General features: G+C 42.5%; 1 protein-coding gene across 1 annotated transcript in view; it reads right to left on the bottom strand.

The window, feature by feature from the left end:
• The window catches only part of LOC109089728 (protein kinase C alpha type), a 131086-nt gene that overhangs the window by 38720 nt on the left and 71468 nt on the right, over window positions 1-20898 (bottom strand). Inside the window, exons 4-5 of the mRNA XM_042758053.1 lie at window positions 5477-5588; window positions 5118-5246 (exon numbers count right to left, since the gene is read on the bottom strand). Of these exons, the coding sequence (XP_042613987.1) occupies window positions 5118-5246; window positions 5477-5588 (241 nt within the window). The remainder of the gene's footprint in view (window positions 1-5117; window positions 5247-5476; window positions 5589-20898) is intronic.

Here is a 20898-nt window from a genome sequence, read left to right as displayed (position 1 = left end):
TCCATGCAGCAAATATAACAGAGTTCATTATAACCCATTGAATGTTTTCAAACTGCATTTTGCATAATTATTTGGTATAACATATATATTTTCAAAATGTCAATAAAACTGTTGACATTATCAGTTCTTTCACATGTAATAACATTCTCACTGAAAAATAATAGTTGAGGATAAAATTAATCCTTAATCATACTGACTGGTTTGGAAAAACAAACAAAAATGGTATGTGCATAATAATTTGGAATATTGTGTACATATATATTTCAAGTTAGATATTTCCAGCAAAACAAATTACCTTTATCTCTATAGTGCTATAATACAGATTGTGTCAAAAAGGCATCCAGGTCTTCTTGTGTAAATATATTTCTTCTCTATCTGGCCACTGCTTTACACCTCACCTAAAGCTTTAAATGGCATGCAATAGAGCAGATGTTTAAATATATGTCTGACATTTAGTATACAAAATTGTTACACCACCACATCATCAACATTACATTACAATAAACATACACATATGCATGTACATACATACATATAAGCATATATGCATGTGCCATCAAGCAAAATCGCACACACTCACAGTGAGTGTGAATGCAGCCTGTGATCTATTCTTGAACTCATCAGTCTGACATTCTGCTAATGGCATTTTCTTTCTCAGCCAGTGAACGTCACACAGACTAAATCACACTGCAGCTGTGTGTGTGCAGTTTGCTGGCACGTTGTAATCAGGCTGATTGTGCAGGTGCAGCTCCAGTACTCCAGACTCTGCATGTGTGGATCTGAAAACTAGGGCCTTCGGGCTCTTCAACTGACAGCACTGTTATAATACAGAAGCTCAGCTCAGCTTTTCAAATGCTATAAATGCAAAGTTTAATGTTTTAAGAGTACCATACTGGTGACAATACAACACAGAGTATCAGGGTAGTAGCATTTGGAATTTCTCTGAAAATACAGAGTACACAGAACATCTACAATGACACTAACCTCAGCCTCAAATGGCATAATGGGCCGCCCACTGTCTGCTCACAGACTGACTGATGCACATTGCTGATTGGCATACATTAAGCCATCTGTTGCACAGGTTTATATACAGTATATATATAAACCTAGATGGCTTAATGTTTTTGTTTAATTCAGAATTGTTAAAGAAACAATGGTCATGCAACCTGTATAAATTTTCCCACCCTCTAATGATGTGTTCCCTCACAATAATAGGCTAAAAAACATAGAATTTTGTACATTGACTTTATAGGGGAAAAAACTGTATTATTCATGACAGTGCTGTAAGACTTTATTTTAATGATCTTTATTTTTTGACATAATTATATGCAAAAAAAAAATATATATATATCTCAACTGATTTTTATAAAGTACAAGCACATTTAAGGCAAATATACAGAAAATATGCAATAGTTTTTGAACTCATATTGTGTGTGTGCACAATTAATGTACATTAAATATGATTATTTTATAATCCTTAACTCTTACAGCTCATTTGGTTGCTATACATATTTTTGGCCAATATTTTTGTTTTTCTCTATATTTTCTATTTATGTTGTGCCAATTTTTGATGTATCCCTAAACAACAGAAAGTAAAATGAAAGCAAAGCAAGCACAAACAAAAGAATACAAGTTTACTCAGACAGAACAGGTACTGTACAACAGGATTTAGAAAATGTTGTAACGCAATGGAAAAAGATGCATTTTCAAGTTGAGTTTTGAAATTCAACTGGTGAAGAGTTCATGGAGAGATTGTGGCAGAGAATTCCAAAGATGTCAACTTAAACAAAATCAACACTGTTAGATGGATCATGGTAAAAAGAAAGAATAATAATAATAAAAAAAAAATACAGGTAGTTTCTGAAGCAATTTATAAGACATTTGACTAACAATACATTTGATCTCGTTTTAAGGAATTTGGTCATGCAAATCTTGACATTGTGAATGCAGACAGTTAAGGAACAGGGGAGAGGGGGCACTGAGTTTGAAACTAATGTCCAACTAAGGTTAAATATTTAGCATTTGTTTGTCATCAGTGTTATGATCACCAGCTTGAGTGCTCTTGATAGCCACCTGAGGGCACTCCAAACCATACCTTTGCCACTCTATCAAGGACTTCATTCCCCATAATCCTCTGCTTGGTCTCATCAGAACTCATTGTTTGCACCTGTCTCTCATTAGCATGGTTAGCTCACCCTATATAGCCCCTTACTCTGTCATTGTTTTGGATTGCCTATTAGTGATGCAAAGTCTGATTCATTTCCGCGAACCGGTTCTTTTTAGACAGATCGGCTCATTGAACTGGTTCAAAAAGCGATTTCATTTGTTCCTGACGTCATCAAGCAATATTGTCTCTATGCATTTTTTTTCTAACAACTCAATGCCATGTTGTATCAATGAAAATTTCAAATAAGTAATTTGTGTCAACACATATTGAAACATTAAAAAAAAGTTATTTGTGTGAAAGCATATTGCTGATTATTGCCATATAATTCACTTAAGTTAATGGTGCTTGTGGTCACAGTTTTAATTTGCGGATCCTTTAGGTCAGATATGACTAACTGACCAATATTTACTAACCTACTACTTGGATAAGATTCCTAATAGTTTCACACCTACAGCACACATTACAGACATTGATGCACAAATGCAGTTATGTTCTACATGTCTACAGTATAAAGAATGAATAAACCAGTTTTATAAACTCCTTGATTTCGCTTAAGCAACTTTAAATATAATATGCTTGCACAATAAACTATTGTGAAATTTATTTATATCACTCGACAGAAAGGTTTTTGCAGGTTTTAATCAAATGTAAATTACAGTTTTTCTGAATTGCTAAAACACATTTCTTGAAACCATCACTCATTTTCTCAAAACCTTAAACACAAATCCAAATACTCAAACTAAATTAACGAAAGCTCTGACTCTTCCATCAATATCAAACAATCACTGGAAAACCATTTCACTTGCACTCTTAATCAAACAGTGCTCTAAGATCACACACACGAGTCAATAAAATCAACACTACGGAGCATTCATTAGACACTACGGAGAAAAATGGAGAACACAGCATCCAGAACATTACAGAAAAAAGTATATTGTATTGAGTAAACTATATTGCAATTCTGTAAAAAAGTACAGTAACTGCAACTGAGTAAGGTGAATGTATTGTATACAGAGCATGTGAGCGACGCGGAGTTTTCCACTCTATGGACGTGCGCTCCACTCAGTCGCTCTAACCGCGCAAGCAAGCGCTCCTTTAATATTCCGCTCACGCTCGCCATAAAACAATTCCCGCTCCGAAATAAAATTTCTCTAGTAGGCCTAATTGTTTACTGTTTGTACCGAAATTCTTGGATAATTGTCTAAAATTATGCATGCTGATAAATACCAATCTTCATGTTTCAAAACGAAATTCTTACATTCTTCTTAATTTTATTTATTGTATTAATTAAAATGTATTCAATATATTAATCTAACCTTAGCAAATATAGCCTACCTAAAATGCAAAAACTGAAGGAGTGTATTTTTGTATTTTTGTTCACTTTATTTCAGTGAAAATAGCTGCCGCTGTTGTGCAATAGAATATTCAAAACAGGCTCATTAAAACACAAACGCACACACACACACGAGATGAAATGTGCGTACATCTTTACAAAATAAACCTGGATTATAAGGCCTGTGAAAAGCAAACACAAGATAAAATGCACTTAAAGAACGCTTGGATTATGAACTGGGTTGAGCGAGTGACGCTGAGCGTATTGAGCGAGCAGAGTGGAATCTTCAGAAAGGCACTCAGCGCTCTTAAGGATATCTTACCACTCCGATCCCCGCTCTGCTCACATGCTCTGATTGTATAGGCCTACTGTATGTACTGCAAAAATAGTATTGTGCTGAACATTGAATGTTGTTTAATGTTTGTTTATTTTAATAGTTTTGATTGTTTGTAAATATTGAGGTCCAACTGCAAAGGCCAAAAAGGTCAAATAAAACTCTAAATGAATAGCATGTTACAGTACACTCAAATACTGTAAGTTGTGCAATTGTAAAATCAGGGTCAATGAGAAATTCATTCAGTCTCAGCATCATGTCTTTGTGCTTGAGTCTGGCCTAAGGACTTTGTCCACATCACAAGTAATGTTGTCTTTTTTGCTAGACAAAGAGAAGAAACCATCTGGTCTGACAGATCCAACCTTGATAACACCCTCTAAACCTTACTCTTTCTCTCCTCATCCTCCACTTCTTACATGTATTCTTCCTCCTCTCCTTCTCAGGTTGTTTCCATCTATTGTTCGTATCATCATTCAGTCACCTGTGCCACTTGTGCACTCTGAACTGGCTCATATTTTGTACAGTTGGTTTGATCACATCATTAGAAACAAGTGTGAACAATTTTGAATCGTTGTGTGTAAACTTGAAATGAAAACTGTGCTTTAGTTGTGTTTAACTTTTGCCACTTGTGTTTAGCATTTTGCAGTAGGGCTGTGCGATTAATTGAAATCGTGATAAAATCACGATTTGAGCTTGCGCAATTTCTAAATCGCTTTATAGCACGATTTTCCGTGGTCCCGACCTCCCGCAGTATGCTATCTGAACCAATCAGAATGCAGTGCACGGCACCTAAGTGGAGCGCAAGAACAGAACAGAACAGACTGGGCATATGCCTACATAACTCCAGGTTCACACACTGTGTCTGTGATGCGTATTTTTCCGAGCCCATGTTAATGATTCTGTTAGATTCAGTTCGAATTGTGAACTGGCTTGACCGGTTACATCCTGAGAACCGGCTCAAAAGAACGATACGTTCAAGAACCAAACATTGCTATTGTCTAATTGTGTATGACCTTTGCCTGCATTTGGATTACATTTGTGGATTACCCCTTCAATAAACTGCTTTTTTTTGATCTTTCTTTTTGTTGTGGTGCAGTTTATTATAATCAGCATAGCCTTGAAAACTGAGGGTAGGCTGGTGAAAGATATGACCAAGTATATCTAATAAAGAGCAGTGAACCAAACACAGAACCCTGAAGGACACCTTGGGAAATAAATATGCAACAGCATTGATATGTTTTACACTGTTGCATCATATGTCATGGTAAAACTCAGAAACTCACCCGTGACATGCATTTTGTCTTCTATCACCTCAATCTTCAAGTAAAGACGTCCTCGTCTTTCTGTGTGGTCCATTCCACAAAGGCTTGGCACGTTCATCACACACTGCTTATGGACATTCATATCACAGGCTGTGAACACAAACACACATTTGCATAAAGCAAGAGGTCCCTGATTTCAGATTTACTTAATGAAAATAATACCTTGCACATAATATTTTAACATAATATTAACATATAATATTCCAATAGTTAATCAAATAATTACTCCATATACTTTACATCAACATAGAAATGTCACAAAAAGCCACTGACCCTAGAACCGCCCCTGGTAAAAAATAGTTTTGTATGGTATTACTTACAGTCACATTTCATTCCTTGGTGTATGAGCCCATATAAAAGAGATCCACAGTGGTCACAGAATGTGGGACTGCCATAGGTGTGGATCTTAAATTTGTGCTTGCTCCTAGGGTCCTACACAGATAAAATAATTCAAAAGAAAGAGAGAGAATAGGTCAGGAGATTGAGTCTGAGAAAATCCAAAAGGCAGAACAGGAGACCGAAGCACAACTAAACATTCTCTAATCTTTCTGTCACATTAAATACATTTTTCTTTATAGGATTCATGAGATTTCAAATTCAGAATGTTCAAAATTCAATTAATCTGGGTCAGAATTGGCATCGATACAATGGCAAATAACTTTATCATGCCATGTCAAGCCATAAGAGATGTGAAGTCATGCAGTTACACTGGCCTCTATAATTGTGTAAACTGCACCCTGTTTACACCAAACGTGAGCGAAGTGGTGTATCACTGATGCCAACAACATGACAAATGGATTTGGAACATTTGCTGGAAGGTTGGAAAGTGACACGTTCAGTGTTGAACAGCCTAAAGTTGCAGAGGGAGCCTAAAGAGGCATCCTATTAGCAAATGCATCTGGTATAGTCTGTGTGTTAAGTACAAAATGCTAAACTCTACTATTCAGTCTTTATGGAGACAAAAAACAAGACATTTCCCTTGAAATAGGCTCATATGTTTCCATTTAATTGTAAACTAAAGGCAAACATTAGTCAAGCCAGACATCATCTTAGTTATGTAATTAAAAACAAACACTGACATCCTGAAGGAAAATATGGAGGCTGCCTCCAATGGACTAATATTACTGTACCTGATATTATCAACAGCAACTTTAATGATGTTTTTTGTTATTTTATGGAGCTTGACAGCCTTTGGTCGCCATTAATTTTTAACATTCTGCTAAAAGTAAATGAAAATCATGCAGGTTTAGAAGATGATGAGGGTGAGTAAATAACAGAATTATTATTATGATAATTTTTACTATAAAAATGGAGTCAGCATATATTTTTTTATAATCTATTGACTAAGGAATCAAGGATTACTTTTTTTTTTTGTACTTTTGAGATAAATTAAATTAAATTGGGACTATGCAACAACTACAAAATCAGCTTGAAATCCATGCCATTTAGTCATTTGGACATAGACCATATAACCTTGTCTATACATGTGTCATGAAAATGTATAACAACGATATTAACGACTGAACTAAGCAGGGAATCAGGACAAAATAATGACACCATATGGCATTATATAATGTCACATATAATATGATACACTTTGTCATATTGTTTACCTTACCTATAAAATGTCTGGAAAAAAGTCAGAGTTGGGACACATTTAAGCTTGTGGCACTTTTTTTTTTTTTTGGTCTCCCTCAAAAACAAAGGCATTTTGCTTTAATAATGTATGTCACTATTCTGATTTTTTCCAGATATTTTACAAAGGTAGAGAATTCATCCTACAGAGGATAGAGAGTGTTTTGTTTGCTTTAAATCCTCACCATTGGTCAGTTTTAATATCGTTGCTTACATTGTTCCCAACACATTGTGAAGATGGAAGGAGAGTCCAAGGTCTAATCCTACAGGGCTTCGGACATAATGTAAGATGAGTTTTATTTCAGACGCCTGACCATAGCCAAACATTAAAGACACTCCCTCACTTCAGAATCCATTATTAAAAATGCATGAATATTTCATGGATGGTTAAATATAATTAGCTATAATGGCTTACTACATCATTTAACACTTCCATCTATGTTGCTGCGGAAATCATAATAATGACCCAATAAGGCCACTAAAATTCCACTTAAATCAAAATAACCATTAAAATCTAGCATGAAAGCCCCATGCCTTCTGAAATTATTGTGCTTTCTCCTCATCATCTAAGTTGCTGACAGGACAAACTACAAAAGTTTAAGTATTGTCATCAGTAATGGCCTAGATCCAGGTTTCTCAAACGGGGGGTTTATAAGTTGATGAAAAGCTAATAATTAATTATATTGAATGTACAATAAGTAAATAAACAGGGCTAAATGATAATCACGATATATCTTAGTACTATTATCAAATCAAAGGCTGCATAGTCTCAGAATGCTTTTTGAGAGCATTTGAGAATGCAATGTGAACTTGGTTTATTTATTTACACATTTGCAATAATTTATATCTAAGGGGTTCGGCTTGCAAAAAAGTTTGGGAACCCTTGGCCTACATGACCTGTCATGTGCATCATGAGTCTTTTGTGTCCAAGAGGTGGCCATGGATTTGCAAACATGAAATTGCTTCAAATGGCATATTAAAACTGGATATTATATGTATGTACTCACATTTAATGTGAAACTTGAGCTTAAGTTAGGTAGGAACACAAGGTCATAGGTAGCTTTATGTTGTTGGCAATGAAACAATAAAACAACAAATTTACATATCGTCGCCGTCTGGCGGAAACAATGTACGTCCAAAAGAACTACCACTTTCAGGAAATGTAAAAACATTTTTTTAATAATACACAGCATCGTCAGAGTTGGTATTGTGGCTATATACTATATGTGATCAGAATATGGAATATGTGTTTTGTCCATCATTAGAACAGCCGCTTCTGAGGCAGTGAGTGCATCACATTAAATTTTCTAACAGGTTATAAAGTTTATTGCTACTATATGGGTGCTCAATTTTTTTGTTGTTGAATACATTTGGCCAAAATGTATAAATGGAATATAAGAGATGAAGCGCTATGCACAGGATATATAAAACAGTAGCTCAAAAAAAAAAAAACCCTTAGCCTTTATAGACAATGTTTCTTGAGTAAAGAAAACATTGTACTTATTCAAACATGAATTCTGTATTTACCCTTGCACTGCGAACAAGCAGAAATCTGTCTCCAGGCTGTACGCAGCGCTTCATTCTGAATAGAGTTGGGTGGAGTTCTGAGGTTTCGCTGACAATTTAAGGATCCAATGGCATTACGAGGTTTAGTCACAAGCTCTTGTAAATGCTTTTTTTTGGTTAAATATTTGTAAATCCCACAAACGGACATAAAGATGACCAATAGCATTGATTTAAAGTAAAAATAATAACAAAATATAAGGCACACCTGACAACCTGTCACAGCACACTAGTGTGCCGTGGCACAATGGTTGGGAAACACTAATCTAATCCACCATAAACTGAGCATTGCAGGACAAAGAAGATTATAGTGATTAATTTTTTTAAACACATACTTCAGTTGATTATACATATAATCACCTGAAAAACTGCACAAACCAACTGACTGACAAGAAAAGGAGTGGATGAAGACCAAGGTTGAAATCTGAATTTTCTTTATTTTGATTATGGTTAATGAGCCTTGGCTGTGAGATAATGAGTCCTAACTATCTGACTACCTAGAAATATTTAAAGCTACCAGACACACATTTAGAGCCTTCCTAACAGGCATAGGAAATGTGTGTCTAAAATCTGCAGTAGGAAGACAGTAGGAAGCCACCCAGAATAACCCTTACCACCTGAGAATATCCACCAGGTGGCTCAAAGGGATACTTTTTTTGTACCTCCTTTAGGTGTTCTGACAGCTGTTAGTTAGGCTAAAATAGTTACATTATAATTTATAATAAAAAAATAGTCTTTGACAAAGTAGAACTTGAATACAACCCTTCTATGATTATGTATTTGTATTTGAAATGTATTTTATATTTTCAAAATGACAATGTCAGGGTCAAACAATTGGAATGTTGATATTGCTTTCAATTACAATACAATTCTTGAAAGGGAATCCTAGTTATGTATTTTGGATACTGAATTTAAATAAAAAAATAAAAATAATAATACTAAAAATTGCTTCATTCATTCATTCATCTACCCATTCTTAAAACCACTTTTCTGGGTGAGGATGCTGGAGCCTATCCCTGAAGTTTTGGACTACAGCTGGGGAAAACATCCTGGACAGATGGCCAGTCTATCACAGTGCTAAAACTGCTTTACTTGACTGAGTACTGCTGGACTGATTGCACAGACACTACTGGAACAGAACTGAACTGGATGATGGCATCACTGAATCATCAATGATCTGACTTTAGCTGAAAAATGACTCTGTTATTAGCTTCTAGCATCATTGACAAACTATTTTCCTGTTTGACTCTGTAAAGCTGCTTTGACACAACCAGTATTGGTGACTTGACTGCTTATTAATATTATCAAAATTTAGGAAAAAATGCAAAGAATGCAAGCAATTATATTATAAAGCAGACCGTCTCGGTTACGTACGTAACCCTCGTTCCCTGATGGAGGGAACGGAGACGTTATGTCGAACGACATATGGGGTCTCACTTGGGAGGCCAATCATCTCTGAATTTAAGAGAAAACGCCAATGAAATTGGCTAGTGGATTTAACATACCTGAGCCACTCCCCGTGCCTACGGGTATAAATAGGCGACAGGTGCATCCACTCATTCAGGTTTTACGCTGAGGAGCCGAGAACGTGTCCCGGCAACAGCGAATGGTTCAAGGTTGTGGCATGGGGACATAACGTCTCCGTTCCCTCCATCAGGGAACGAGGGTTACGTACGTAACCGAGACGTTCCCTATCTGTCGGTCACTACGAGTTATGTCGAACGACATATGGGGTCCTATGGAAAACGCCACAACCTGAACACCGTCACAACCCTGTGGCGCTGCAATTGTCGACAAGCCGCAGCGTGTCACAAAAGCTACGCTTAAGGTCGTAACCTTCCCACAGCCCCAGCGCCAATTCACTGACCTTGGTACCGAAGGGGACCAATAGGGTGAGTACATAACTGCTGGAGAAGGCCATGCTGCTGTTCCGTCGACAAAAAATTTTTTGGAAGGGATTTCAACCTTCAGTGAAAGATTGCTTCAAATCTTCCCTATTTGTTCTTACAGCTTGGCAAGACAATGGGGAAGCGAGCCTTAGGAAAAAAGGTCGCTACGGAGACCACATCCTGCCCGTAGGGAGGTGACATGTGGAGATACTGATATGGACTGGCCCAGGGGGCAGTACTACATATGGAATGGGTCTCTGAGGCAGGTCCTACCTTGGAGTAGGGATGGAACAGCTGCCAGAAGAGACTGACAGAACGGGTCTGTCAAGGGAAGACACGGGTTTACCAAGAGGGAAACCTTACCGTGGAAGAATACACATATGGGATTACCCTTAGGGAATCAAGCCATATAGACACCTAGCCCAGTACAGGGGCTGACCGGGATTCCGGGTATGCTAACACCAGTACTGGGCCTGGCGCCAGACTGCTCCGCCAAGTCTGACTGCCGAGGGTGCTGGAGGATGCTTGACCAGGGCACGCCAACCGGGGAACTCTCCTGGGAGAAGAAAGGCGCTCGCATCCCCGTGTTAGGGGGAATGGCGCAGCAAGCTTGACACCGAGCCAGTACTTCCCGCCAATTACCTGTTACCCAACACACGGGAAGAAACTGGCTCTACACGAAGGTTGTAAAACCTCGCAAAGGTGTTAGGTGTCGCCCAGCCCGCAGCTCGACAGATGTCTGCCAGAGAGGCGCCGTGCGCCAGCGCATAGGAGGAGGCCACACTCCGTGTGGAGTGGGCTCTCACCCCCAGGGGGCACGGCTCGCCTTGGGAATGGTACGCCAAGGCGATGGCATCCACTATTCAGTGGGCCAACCTCTGTTTGGAGACAGCCTTCCCCTTCTGCTGACCTCCAAAGCAGACCAGGAGCTGCTCAGAGCTTCTGAAGCTCTGGGTGCGGTCCACGTATATGCGAAGCGCTCTTACGGGACACAGCAACGCCAAGGCTGGATCTGCCTCCTCAAGGGGCAGTGCTTGCAGGTTCACTACCTGGTCGGAAGGGAGTGGTAGGAACCTTGGGCACGTATCCAGGCCGGGGTCTCAGTACAACGTGAGAGTATGCCGGCCCGAACACAAGGCACTCTTCACTTACCGAAAATGCTTGGAGGTCCCCGACCCTCTTGATGGAAGTGAGCGCGACCAGGAGCGCTGTCTTGAGAGACAGGAACTTAAGCCCGACTGAGTCTAGCGGCTCAAAGGGACCCCTCTGAAGTCCAGCCAGAACAATAGAGAGGTCCCAGGAGGGAATCAGGGGTGTCCTAGAAGGATTTAACCTTCTGGCACCCCTCAGGAACCTAACGATCAGGTCATGCCTCCCCAGGGACCGGCCGTCCACTGCATCGTGATGGGCTGCAATGGCAGCCACATACACTTTCAAGGTGGAGGGTGACAGCCTACGCTCCAACCTTTCTTGCAGGAAAGAAAGCACGACTCTGACCGAGCATCTCCGGGGGTCCTCTCGGTGAGAAGAACACCAATTCGTGAACAGACTCCACTTCAGAGCATAGGCCTGCCTAGTAGAGGGGGCTCTAGCCTGAGTGATAGTGTCCACCACCGCTGGTGGCAGATCACTTAGGTCTGCCGCGTCCCGTCCAGAAGCCACACGTGGAGGTTCCAGAGATCTGGACGCGGGTGCCAAATGGATGCGCCAGGGAGGGGCTGTCACGAGGAGCATGAGTTCCGAAAACCAGGTCCAGGTGGGCCAGTAAGGCGCAACCAACAGGACCTGTTCCTCGTCCTCCCTGACCTTGCACAGTGTCTGTGCGAGCAGGCTCACTGGGGGAAACGCATACTTGCGTAGAGCCCGAGGCCAGCTGTGTGCCAGTGCATCCGTGCCCAGGGGGGCCTGGGTCAGGGAATAGTACAGCTGGCAGTGGGAGGGCTCGTGGGAAGCAAACAGGTCTACCTGGGCTTCCCCGAATCGACTCCAGATCAGCTGGACCGTCTGGGGATGGAGTCGCCATTCCCCGGGGAAGGTGAGCTGTCGTGAGAGCGCATCGGCTGCACGATTGAGCTCCCCTGGGATGTGGATAGCGCGCAGCGACTTGAGCCGCGTCTGACTCCAGAGGAGGAGATGGCGGGCGAGTTGAGACATGCGACGTGATCGTAGACCGCCCTGTCGGTTGATGTACGAAACAGCCGCAGTGTTGTCCGTGCGGACCAACACGTGCTTGTCTAGCAACAGCGGCCGAAACCGTCGTAAAGCTAGATGCACTGCCAGCAACTCCAGACAATTGATGTGCCAAAGCAGTCGAGGTCCTGTCTAGGACCCTGAAGCTGCCTGCCCGTTGCATGTCGCACCCCAGCCCGTGTTGGATGCATCTGTTGTGACAACAACATGCCGGGACACTTGTTCTAAGGGCACGCCGGCCCGTAGAAAGGCAAGGTCCGACCAGGGGCTGAATAGGCGGCGACACATCGGTGTGATGGTGACACGATGTGTACCGTGGCGCCATGCCCATCTCGGGACTCGGGAGTGCAACCAGTGCTGAAGTGGCCTCATATGAAGCAACCCGAGCGGCGTGACTGCGGCTGCGGATGCCATATGCCCCAGGAGACTCTGAAAGTGTTTCAGTGGTACCACTGTCCTGCCTTTGGAGGAACTCGAGCAGTTCAGCACTGACTGGGCATGCTCACTGGTGAGCCGTGCCGTCATAGAGAGTCTAACTCCATACCGAGATAAGAGATTCTCTGTGCAGGGGAGAACTTGCTCTTCTCTCAGTTGACCTGAAGCCCCAACTGACTGAGGTGCCGAAGCACCAGGTACCTGTGAATGCACAACTCCTCTCGGGACCGGGCCATAACGAGCCAGTCGTCGAGATAGTTGAGGATCCTGATGCCCACTTCCCAGAGTGGGGCAAGGGCGCCCTCCGCGACCTTCGTAAAGACACGGGGGGACAGGGAGAGCCCGAAGGGGAGGACCTTGTACTGCCATGCCTGACCCTCGAATGCAAACCGCAGAAACGGTCTGTGCCGAGGGAGGATCGAGACATGAAAGTATGCGTCTCTTTCAGGTCGATCGCTGCAAACCAATCCTGGGCTTGAACGCATTTGATAATACGTTTCTGCGTCAACATCTTGAACGGGAGCTTGTGCAGGGCCCGATTCAAGACTCGCAGATCCAGGATAGGTCGAAGGCCACCGCTTTTCTTGGGTACGATGAAGTAGGGGCTGTAAAAACCCGCTCTTCATCTCGGCTGGAGGGACCGGCTCGATTGCATCCTTCGCCAGCAGGACAGCAATCTCCTCGCGCAAGACAGAGGCGTCCTGGGCTGCCACCGAAGTCTCGAGAACGGCATGGAACTTGGGAGGTCGCCGGGCGAACTGAATCGCGTAACCGAGTCGAACCGTCCGAATGAGCCAGCGCGACGGGTTGGGCAGCGCAAGCCACGCCCCCAAACTCCGTACAAGTGGCACCAAAGGGACAGTCGACATACCCGCAGTGGTGCAGTGATGGGGAATTGTGCTGGGTGGACCAGAAGGCATCATGTTCTGAGTCATCACAGCAAAACTCCCCATGTCCCTGGATGGACTGGCCAGAGACACGTGGAGAGGCGTTGCGTCTCCGACCCGTGACCTCTTGGCCACTGGCGAAAGGGTGCGTCGTGAGTGAGAATGAGGAGGCAGTGCGTCGCTCATTGTCATCCCACGAGCCTTGCAACTCGGAGGAAGGAGAAATTGCTCTTTTATTGAAAATGTTGGTGCCGCTGGCCGTTGGACCAGCGGCGGAACAGAACCAGAAAAGAAAACTGAGGATTCTCCACCCGGCCCTCCTCCGGGGGAGGGAGTGGCGCTGTCTCCGCAAGCTCCTGAAGAGCAATCTCCCACATCTCCGAGTTGCCCATGTCAGGGCCGCTTCGTTGTCTTCTTAGAGGATTTAGCGACCGGCTGTGACACGGGGGGCGCCGCTCTCCTGCGCGGGGCTCGACGCCCCGGCCTCGAAGAACTCTCAGCACGGGGCGCAGCTGGTGTGGAGGATGCAGGGGGGCGCCCACGGCGACGAGCAGACTGAGGCACTGCCCGCGACGGAATGGTGGCAACCGGAGGATCACGTCGGGGCAAGATGTGCTGAATGGCCTCAGTCTGCTTTTGCACTGCCGAGAACTGCTGGGCAAAGTCCTCGACAGTGTCGCCGAACAGGCCCGCCTGGGAGATGGGAGCATCGAGAAAGCGAGCTTTGTCGATGTCTCTCATCTCGGCCAGGTTTAGCCAGAGATGGCACTCCTGGACCACTAATGTGGACATCGCCTTCCAGAGGGACCGCGCCGTGACTTTCGTCGCCCGTAAGGCGAAGTCAGTCGCCGTGCGCAGCTCCTGCATCAACCTCGGGTCGGTACCACCCTCATGCATTTCTTTTAGCGCCTTGGCTTGATGTACCTGCAGGATAGCCATGGCATGCAGGGCAGAGGCTGCCTGGCCCGCAGCACTGTAAGCCTTGGCAGCCAGAGCCGCCGACAGCTTACAGGCCTTGGACGGGAGACGTGGACGATTCCTTCAAGTGGCGGCTTTTTGTGGGCACAGGTGCACCGCAACCGCTCTCTCCACCTGGGGAATGTCCACGTACCCCCTGACTGCCCACTCATCAAGGGTAGTGAGGATGTAAAAGGAAGACGAGTGGCTTCTGGCCGTAAAAGGGGCCGTCCACGACTTCGTCACCTCTTCATGCACCTCCGGGAAGAAAGGAACCGGAGCAGAACGCGGTTGTGAGCCGCGCTCCGCGCCGAGAAACCAATCATCCAGCCGCGAGCGCTCAGGGCTGGGCGGTGTAGTCACCTCCAGCCCGATGCTCACGGCTGCCCGGGCAAGCATGGCCGACAACTCTAAGTCAGATTCGGCAGCAGCGGCAACACCCGAGGGGGGCAGCCCTGCCGAATCCTCATCCTCAGAGGCCGATAGCCCATTCCCCGATGCAGCAATCGACATCTGATCCTCAGGCGGCCCACCGAAAGACACGCTGGGGCCGCCATGAGACGGCCCAGCAGAATCAAACGGCAGCCGCACGGGACATGCGCTGTGGGAGGAGTGAGAGGTCCGTGGGGCGTGGCCCGGCGGAGAAGCTCTCACTGTCACCCACAGATCTCCCAGAGCGCCAGCCGGCGGTCCCCTGCTCGAGCCAGAGAAACCGGGACGGGTGGCGGCAGAGGGGTCTGCTGCACTCCCCTTGAGGAGTGAGAGTTGCGATCGCAGCGATGCCATGCTCATACGCCCACAATAGACGCATGAGTCATCCACGAGCGCTGCCTCAGCGTGTTGGACGCCCAGGCACTGCAGACAACGCTCGTGACCGTCAACCGAGGACAGGGAACGACCGCATCCAGAAGGACACGGACGAAACGGCATCTTGAAAAAGACGCGAATCGTCCGTGATTTGCTCTTTTAGAACTGCTCTTTTAGCTGAAGCGCCCAGGGGAATCACCGCTGCCGGGACACCGCTGTAATGCGCCGTCACGCCGACCAGGAACAGACTTTCCAACACAAAGATGAACTGGCTTTGTAGTGATAGCTCATCAACTACTCGGCTCCGAAGCAAAAATCTGAATGAGTGGATGCACCTGTCGCCTATTTATACCCGTAGGCACGGGGAGTGGCTCAGGTATGTTAAATCCACTAGCCAATTTCATTGGCGTTTTCTCTTAAATTCAGAGATGATTGGCCTCCCAAGTGAGACCCCATATGTCGTTCGACATAACTCGTAGTGACCGACAGATAGGGAACTGCAGATTGAGTGACAAGGTCAGAAAGTCTCTTAAAATATCAGATAATTTGATCTTTTCAGCAAGGTTAGTTCAGGATGTAAAATGTGAAAAAGGTAATTTGTGAAATTTTAAATGAATTAATGAATGACTAACTGAATAAATAAATAAATAATTTTAATACCAACCAATCATTCATTTTCTTTGTGTTAAGACAGATGTAGAGAATTGTGTACAAAACTTTTTTTTTCCTCTCATGATATTTAAAAATGTTTATTCTAGTAATGTGCAAAACATGAACATGCTACGAAGTCTGCAAGGGTACAAAATAACATTGACTAAATGTCGACAAAAACATCAGAAAGGGGACTAGGAACTATTCACTGGGGCAAAGGCAATGGAAACTTTACTGAAGTGCTAGTTTTTCATATTTTTGTATATTTTGCAATGTTTTAATCCACTTGTGCCAGAAGAGATAAGAATGAGTGACTGTTGAACTGAAAAAACACTAGCTCCCTAACACATCTTTATTCAATGCATTAAATCACTTTTTGATTGCTCCTATTAGCGTCAGTGCTCAGATGTGAATAAAGCCCAACTTTTATCCTTGTACTTCTGTGATTAAAGAGTACATGAAAATCCTTTATCTGGGTCTGCAGAAGCATGAACAATGGCACAAATTCAGATTTGAAGTTTCAAATCACCCTGATGTGATCACAGGTTGCGCTGCAGGCTTCATACTGTAGTGATCAAATACTTGTCATTTAATGATTTTCCAACAAACTCTGACATAATCTGACTTCATCACAAACCATCGTCTTGATGACCAGATTATCAGGCCTGCCAATTCCATAAAAAATGACTGATTTGGGTGGAGCAGGAGAAATACGACTGTCAGTTCCAATTTCTTTTTGGAGTGAACACAATAGGACAATGAGTTCCTTTAAGGCAAGAAAGCAAATTAATATGTTGGAAATTTAGGTTTTATATTTCCCAACTCTGATTTGTTTGTAAAACTGGCACGTGATTTCCAAGAAGCCCAGAATCTTTAGTGATGCCTGCCATCCAATATAAAAATGCTCTATTAGGGACTGATAGTAGTGTAGGTACAATAACTGAGATTTGACGATAGCACAGAGCATGATGTTACAGTGGAATATATTTTAGATCAAAGCAGTAAAGGGAGGGGAGTGGGTGGGCTGTCTTTCTTTTGAGGCTTGTGTTAATTAGCCCATTCCCTTGGTCCTCTGTAGTTTATTATTAATGCATCACTCAAGGTGTGGCAGCTATAAACCTGACCTCAGTTCCTATACCGCAGTGGATAAACTGGATTCCTTCCCCAATAACCAGTACAATATTGTGTGTGTGTGTGTGTGCAATTATGTATGTTTGGGTGTGTTCTTGTGCGTGGCAGTTGAAATGCTCATAATATCTTTGTGGTCTAAAACAATTAAAGAGTTTAGGAATGCAAAGCCTGTGCCATATGGCTTCATTGTGCAATCGCATGGCAACAACAAAAACAATAATCTTCAAATCAATTAATCAAATATTCTGCCAGTAAATTATTAGATGACTGCATAATTTTTCAATGTTAGAAACAAAGACAAATGTTAAACAAACAGATGATGTAATACTTTGGCAGAATAAAAGGTGCCTTTTTTGTGCTCTTCTTTTTGAGAACAAAATTTGAACTGAATTGAGCTGGATAAGGACACCAATTTATTAGCACTGTTATTGAACTGAATTTAATCAACATTAAACATCCTACCTTTTGTGGAGCTGCTTTCTTTAGCTGAACTGAACTCATTTCATAATTTATTAACTTTGAAACACAGTTACTAAAATGAATTTGAGCTGTCATTACACTATTATCTACTGTAGAGCTGCTTTACATTTTAAAATTGAATTTATTTAATAATCTTCCAGCATAAAAACTGTAATTTTACTGTTTTATTCATTTATATTCACTATAAAACTGGTCTCGTCTTATACCTTATTAATTTCAACCATTCACTACAATGTGTGCACACAAACACACACATATACATTAGCAACAGAAGAGGGTGTGTGGGTGACAGACACTGCTTGATTCACTGTAGGTGGTACAGGCAGAGACAGTGCAAGCCAAGGAAGAATATGTATATGTGTGTGTGTGTGTGTGTGTGCGTATGTGTGTGTGTGTGTGTGTGTGTGTGTGTGTGTGTGTGTGTGCGTATGTGTGTGTGTGGAAAAGGCATCTAAATATAGTCCCTGCTGCAGCTGTAGCCTGTGATATAAGGGAGAGTGTTCTCTGGGTGCAGTCAAACAGTGACACTGGGCTACGCTTTAGACTGATGCCACTTTCACACAGACTTGCCGTTACATATCACAGTGACTATTTCATTATTTTGAGCCTCAGTGTGTATGAGATGAAAAAGCGCTCATGCCATGTGTCACAATAAAACAGAGTGCATTCCAAAGCTATTCAGACTTTGCTATGCTGCATCCTTGTACTCAGGGCTGTCATTAAGTGTGGAAAAGTGGGGAAATGTGGTAATGATTTCCGGGAGCCACAGCCATGGGGGCCCAGAGATTTCAGCCCAGGACTTATGTTGTCACCAGGTTTTAGAGCAAAAACATAAATAAAAATAAAATATTTGGACTAAAAATTTTTCCTCAGCCAAACCTGTCACACACCCAGTTTAAGAGCAGTTTTTTCCCTTGTAATTAAGAGTATAGTGTATTATGTATCTTATGAGAAAATTAAGGATCCCGTTTGCATTTGTTGATTCATCTACATTTAATGAGAAAGTCTTTCCTTGCAGCTTGGCTGACAGTTCTGTTTTATACTGCACAGCACTGCCATGTGTGCAGAAGTAAGAGGCGTGTGCATGCTTAAGACTTGACAACCCTGCATCCAACACGAGCTGCAGGAGTCAGATACCTCTGATCATGGGTTAATAGAGGATTTGATGCTCAACAGATCCTGAGCTCATTGACAAATATCTGATCTTCATTTATACAGTGCGCATCATCTCGAAATAAAAGGTGAACAGCGCTCATTCAACAGAGATTTAGATACTCCACATATTGACAGCAGCTCCCTCATGCGTGAAAATTATAGCTATGCAATATTAGAATGTTTGCGGGAATGGACACACAAATCGCGGTAGCACGAGATAATGGTCAGAAATTCAGCGGAAGCAGGATTAAGAAAAATTCCCACGCAGGACTCTAAAACAAAAACCCACATGGTGAATGCCGACTGTAGAAAGCAAAAGATGAATCCTGGACATTTTCCCAGTCGGATGCATTTTTTTTTTTCGTTCAAAAAAGAGGACCTGGAAAAAGATGACGTACGGTCACCCTAACATAGACGCACTTGGCAGTTTCATTTTTTTTTTTTACACCTGGATCGGAGCGCGTGGCCATCCTGCCCCGTTTCTTCAAGCCAAGCCTATCTCCATATGTTTTTTAACAGACTTGCCGATGAGTGACACATCCAATCCTTCCTTCAAAAGCAGCGCATCCACACTATCTTAATACGTAAGCTAGCTTAATATGTATACTCTTGTTTTTTAACAAGGCTAATACCCCCCTCTTCCACCACCACACTTCTGACCAGGGCTGGGCTGGGGTTAAAATTCGGCCCTGGACAAATCCATCCAATCCAGCCCACGTGTTCCCCTGTGAATGTTTTGCTGGGTTATAGAGCCTTAAATTGGAGAAAATAAATAAATAAATAAAGCAGGACAGAAACAAATAATGATATTACTTTATTCACTGCAAATGCAACAAATTTAATAATGCATTTTTTTTTGTCACATAGAAATTGATTTTGAGCTAGAACGCAGAAAAGATTTCTACTGTATGGACAAAAAAATCACTGAATTTCTCAAAATTATCTTATTTTTTGTTCCACAGAAGAAAGAAATTCATACAGGTTTGGAATGGCATGATAGTGAGTATATGATGACAATTTTCATTTTTTGGTGAACTATCCCTTTAAGAACTTTAACATTTGTAAATAGTTAACACATACTTTAAGACACTGATATTTATCTTTAATCAGGCTCTTATTGAATATCATTTTACTTCAATTAAAATGAACTAGAACTAAACATTTAAAGAGAAAGAAGCTATTAAAACTATTCTGGTAAATTATCCTTTGCCCCAATGAAATTTAATATAGTTCTTGCATAGAATCCAGAGTTTAAATGGCTAGTTTAAGAAGGTGACCATGGTCATATGGTTTTTAAAATAAATAATAATAATAATAATAATAATAAACTATATAATTTGTAATTTAAAAAAAAGAAAAAAAGAAAACAAAAAAAGCTAAACTTGTAGAAACTACAAAAACAACTTCTATAAAAGTTAAATAATCCATAGTATTTGATATAAGTAATAACAGTAATATTTATAATAAATACATTTCTACCAAAACACCATTGCCTATTTGTACAGTGTTAATAACTGCAAAATTACAATGGTGCTGAATTGACAAGCTTTAATTTTGTATTTGCATTTTCCAGTTTACCTCATCATGCAGTTTACATTGTGGTGGCTGTTTTCAGCCAGCATCACTACAGAACCTTTAATGTTCTCATATCACACAACTGTATAACAAAACTCACAATACTTAACATCGTGGCGGAAGCGCACCTCTGTGCGGGTGACTGATTTCGCGTGACTGGCGGATGCATAGGGTAGCACCACTTCACACTTTTGGAGTATTTGCTTTTTGCAGTTTTGTATGCCCTGTGATTTAAAAACCCCGTCTAACATAAGGTAGGTCGCCCTCGCTTCGGCGACTGGCCCACTACTTGACAAGCCCACCGGGAATGTCCCGGTGCTCCCAATTGCCAGTACATGCCTGCTTCTGAACAGGGGCGGATTAAGGCAGTTGGGCCCCTAGGCTGCT

This window comes from Cyprinus carpio, chromosome A6 (assembly GCF_018340385.1).
Source record: "Cyprinus carpio isolate SPL01 chromosome A6, ASM1834038v1, whole genome shotgun sequence".
NCBI lineage: Eukaryota > Metazoa > Chordata > Actinopteri > Cypriniformes > Cyprinidae > Cyprinus > Cyprinus carpio.
The sequence above is the reverse complement of the archived record's forward strand: the minus strand, read 5'-3'. Positions and strand labels throughout refer to the sequence as shown.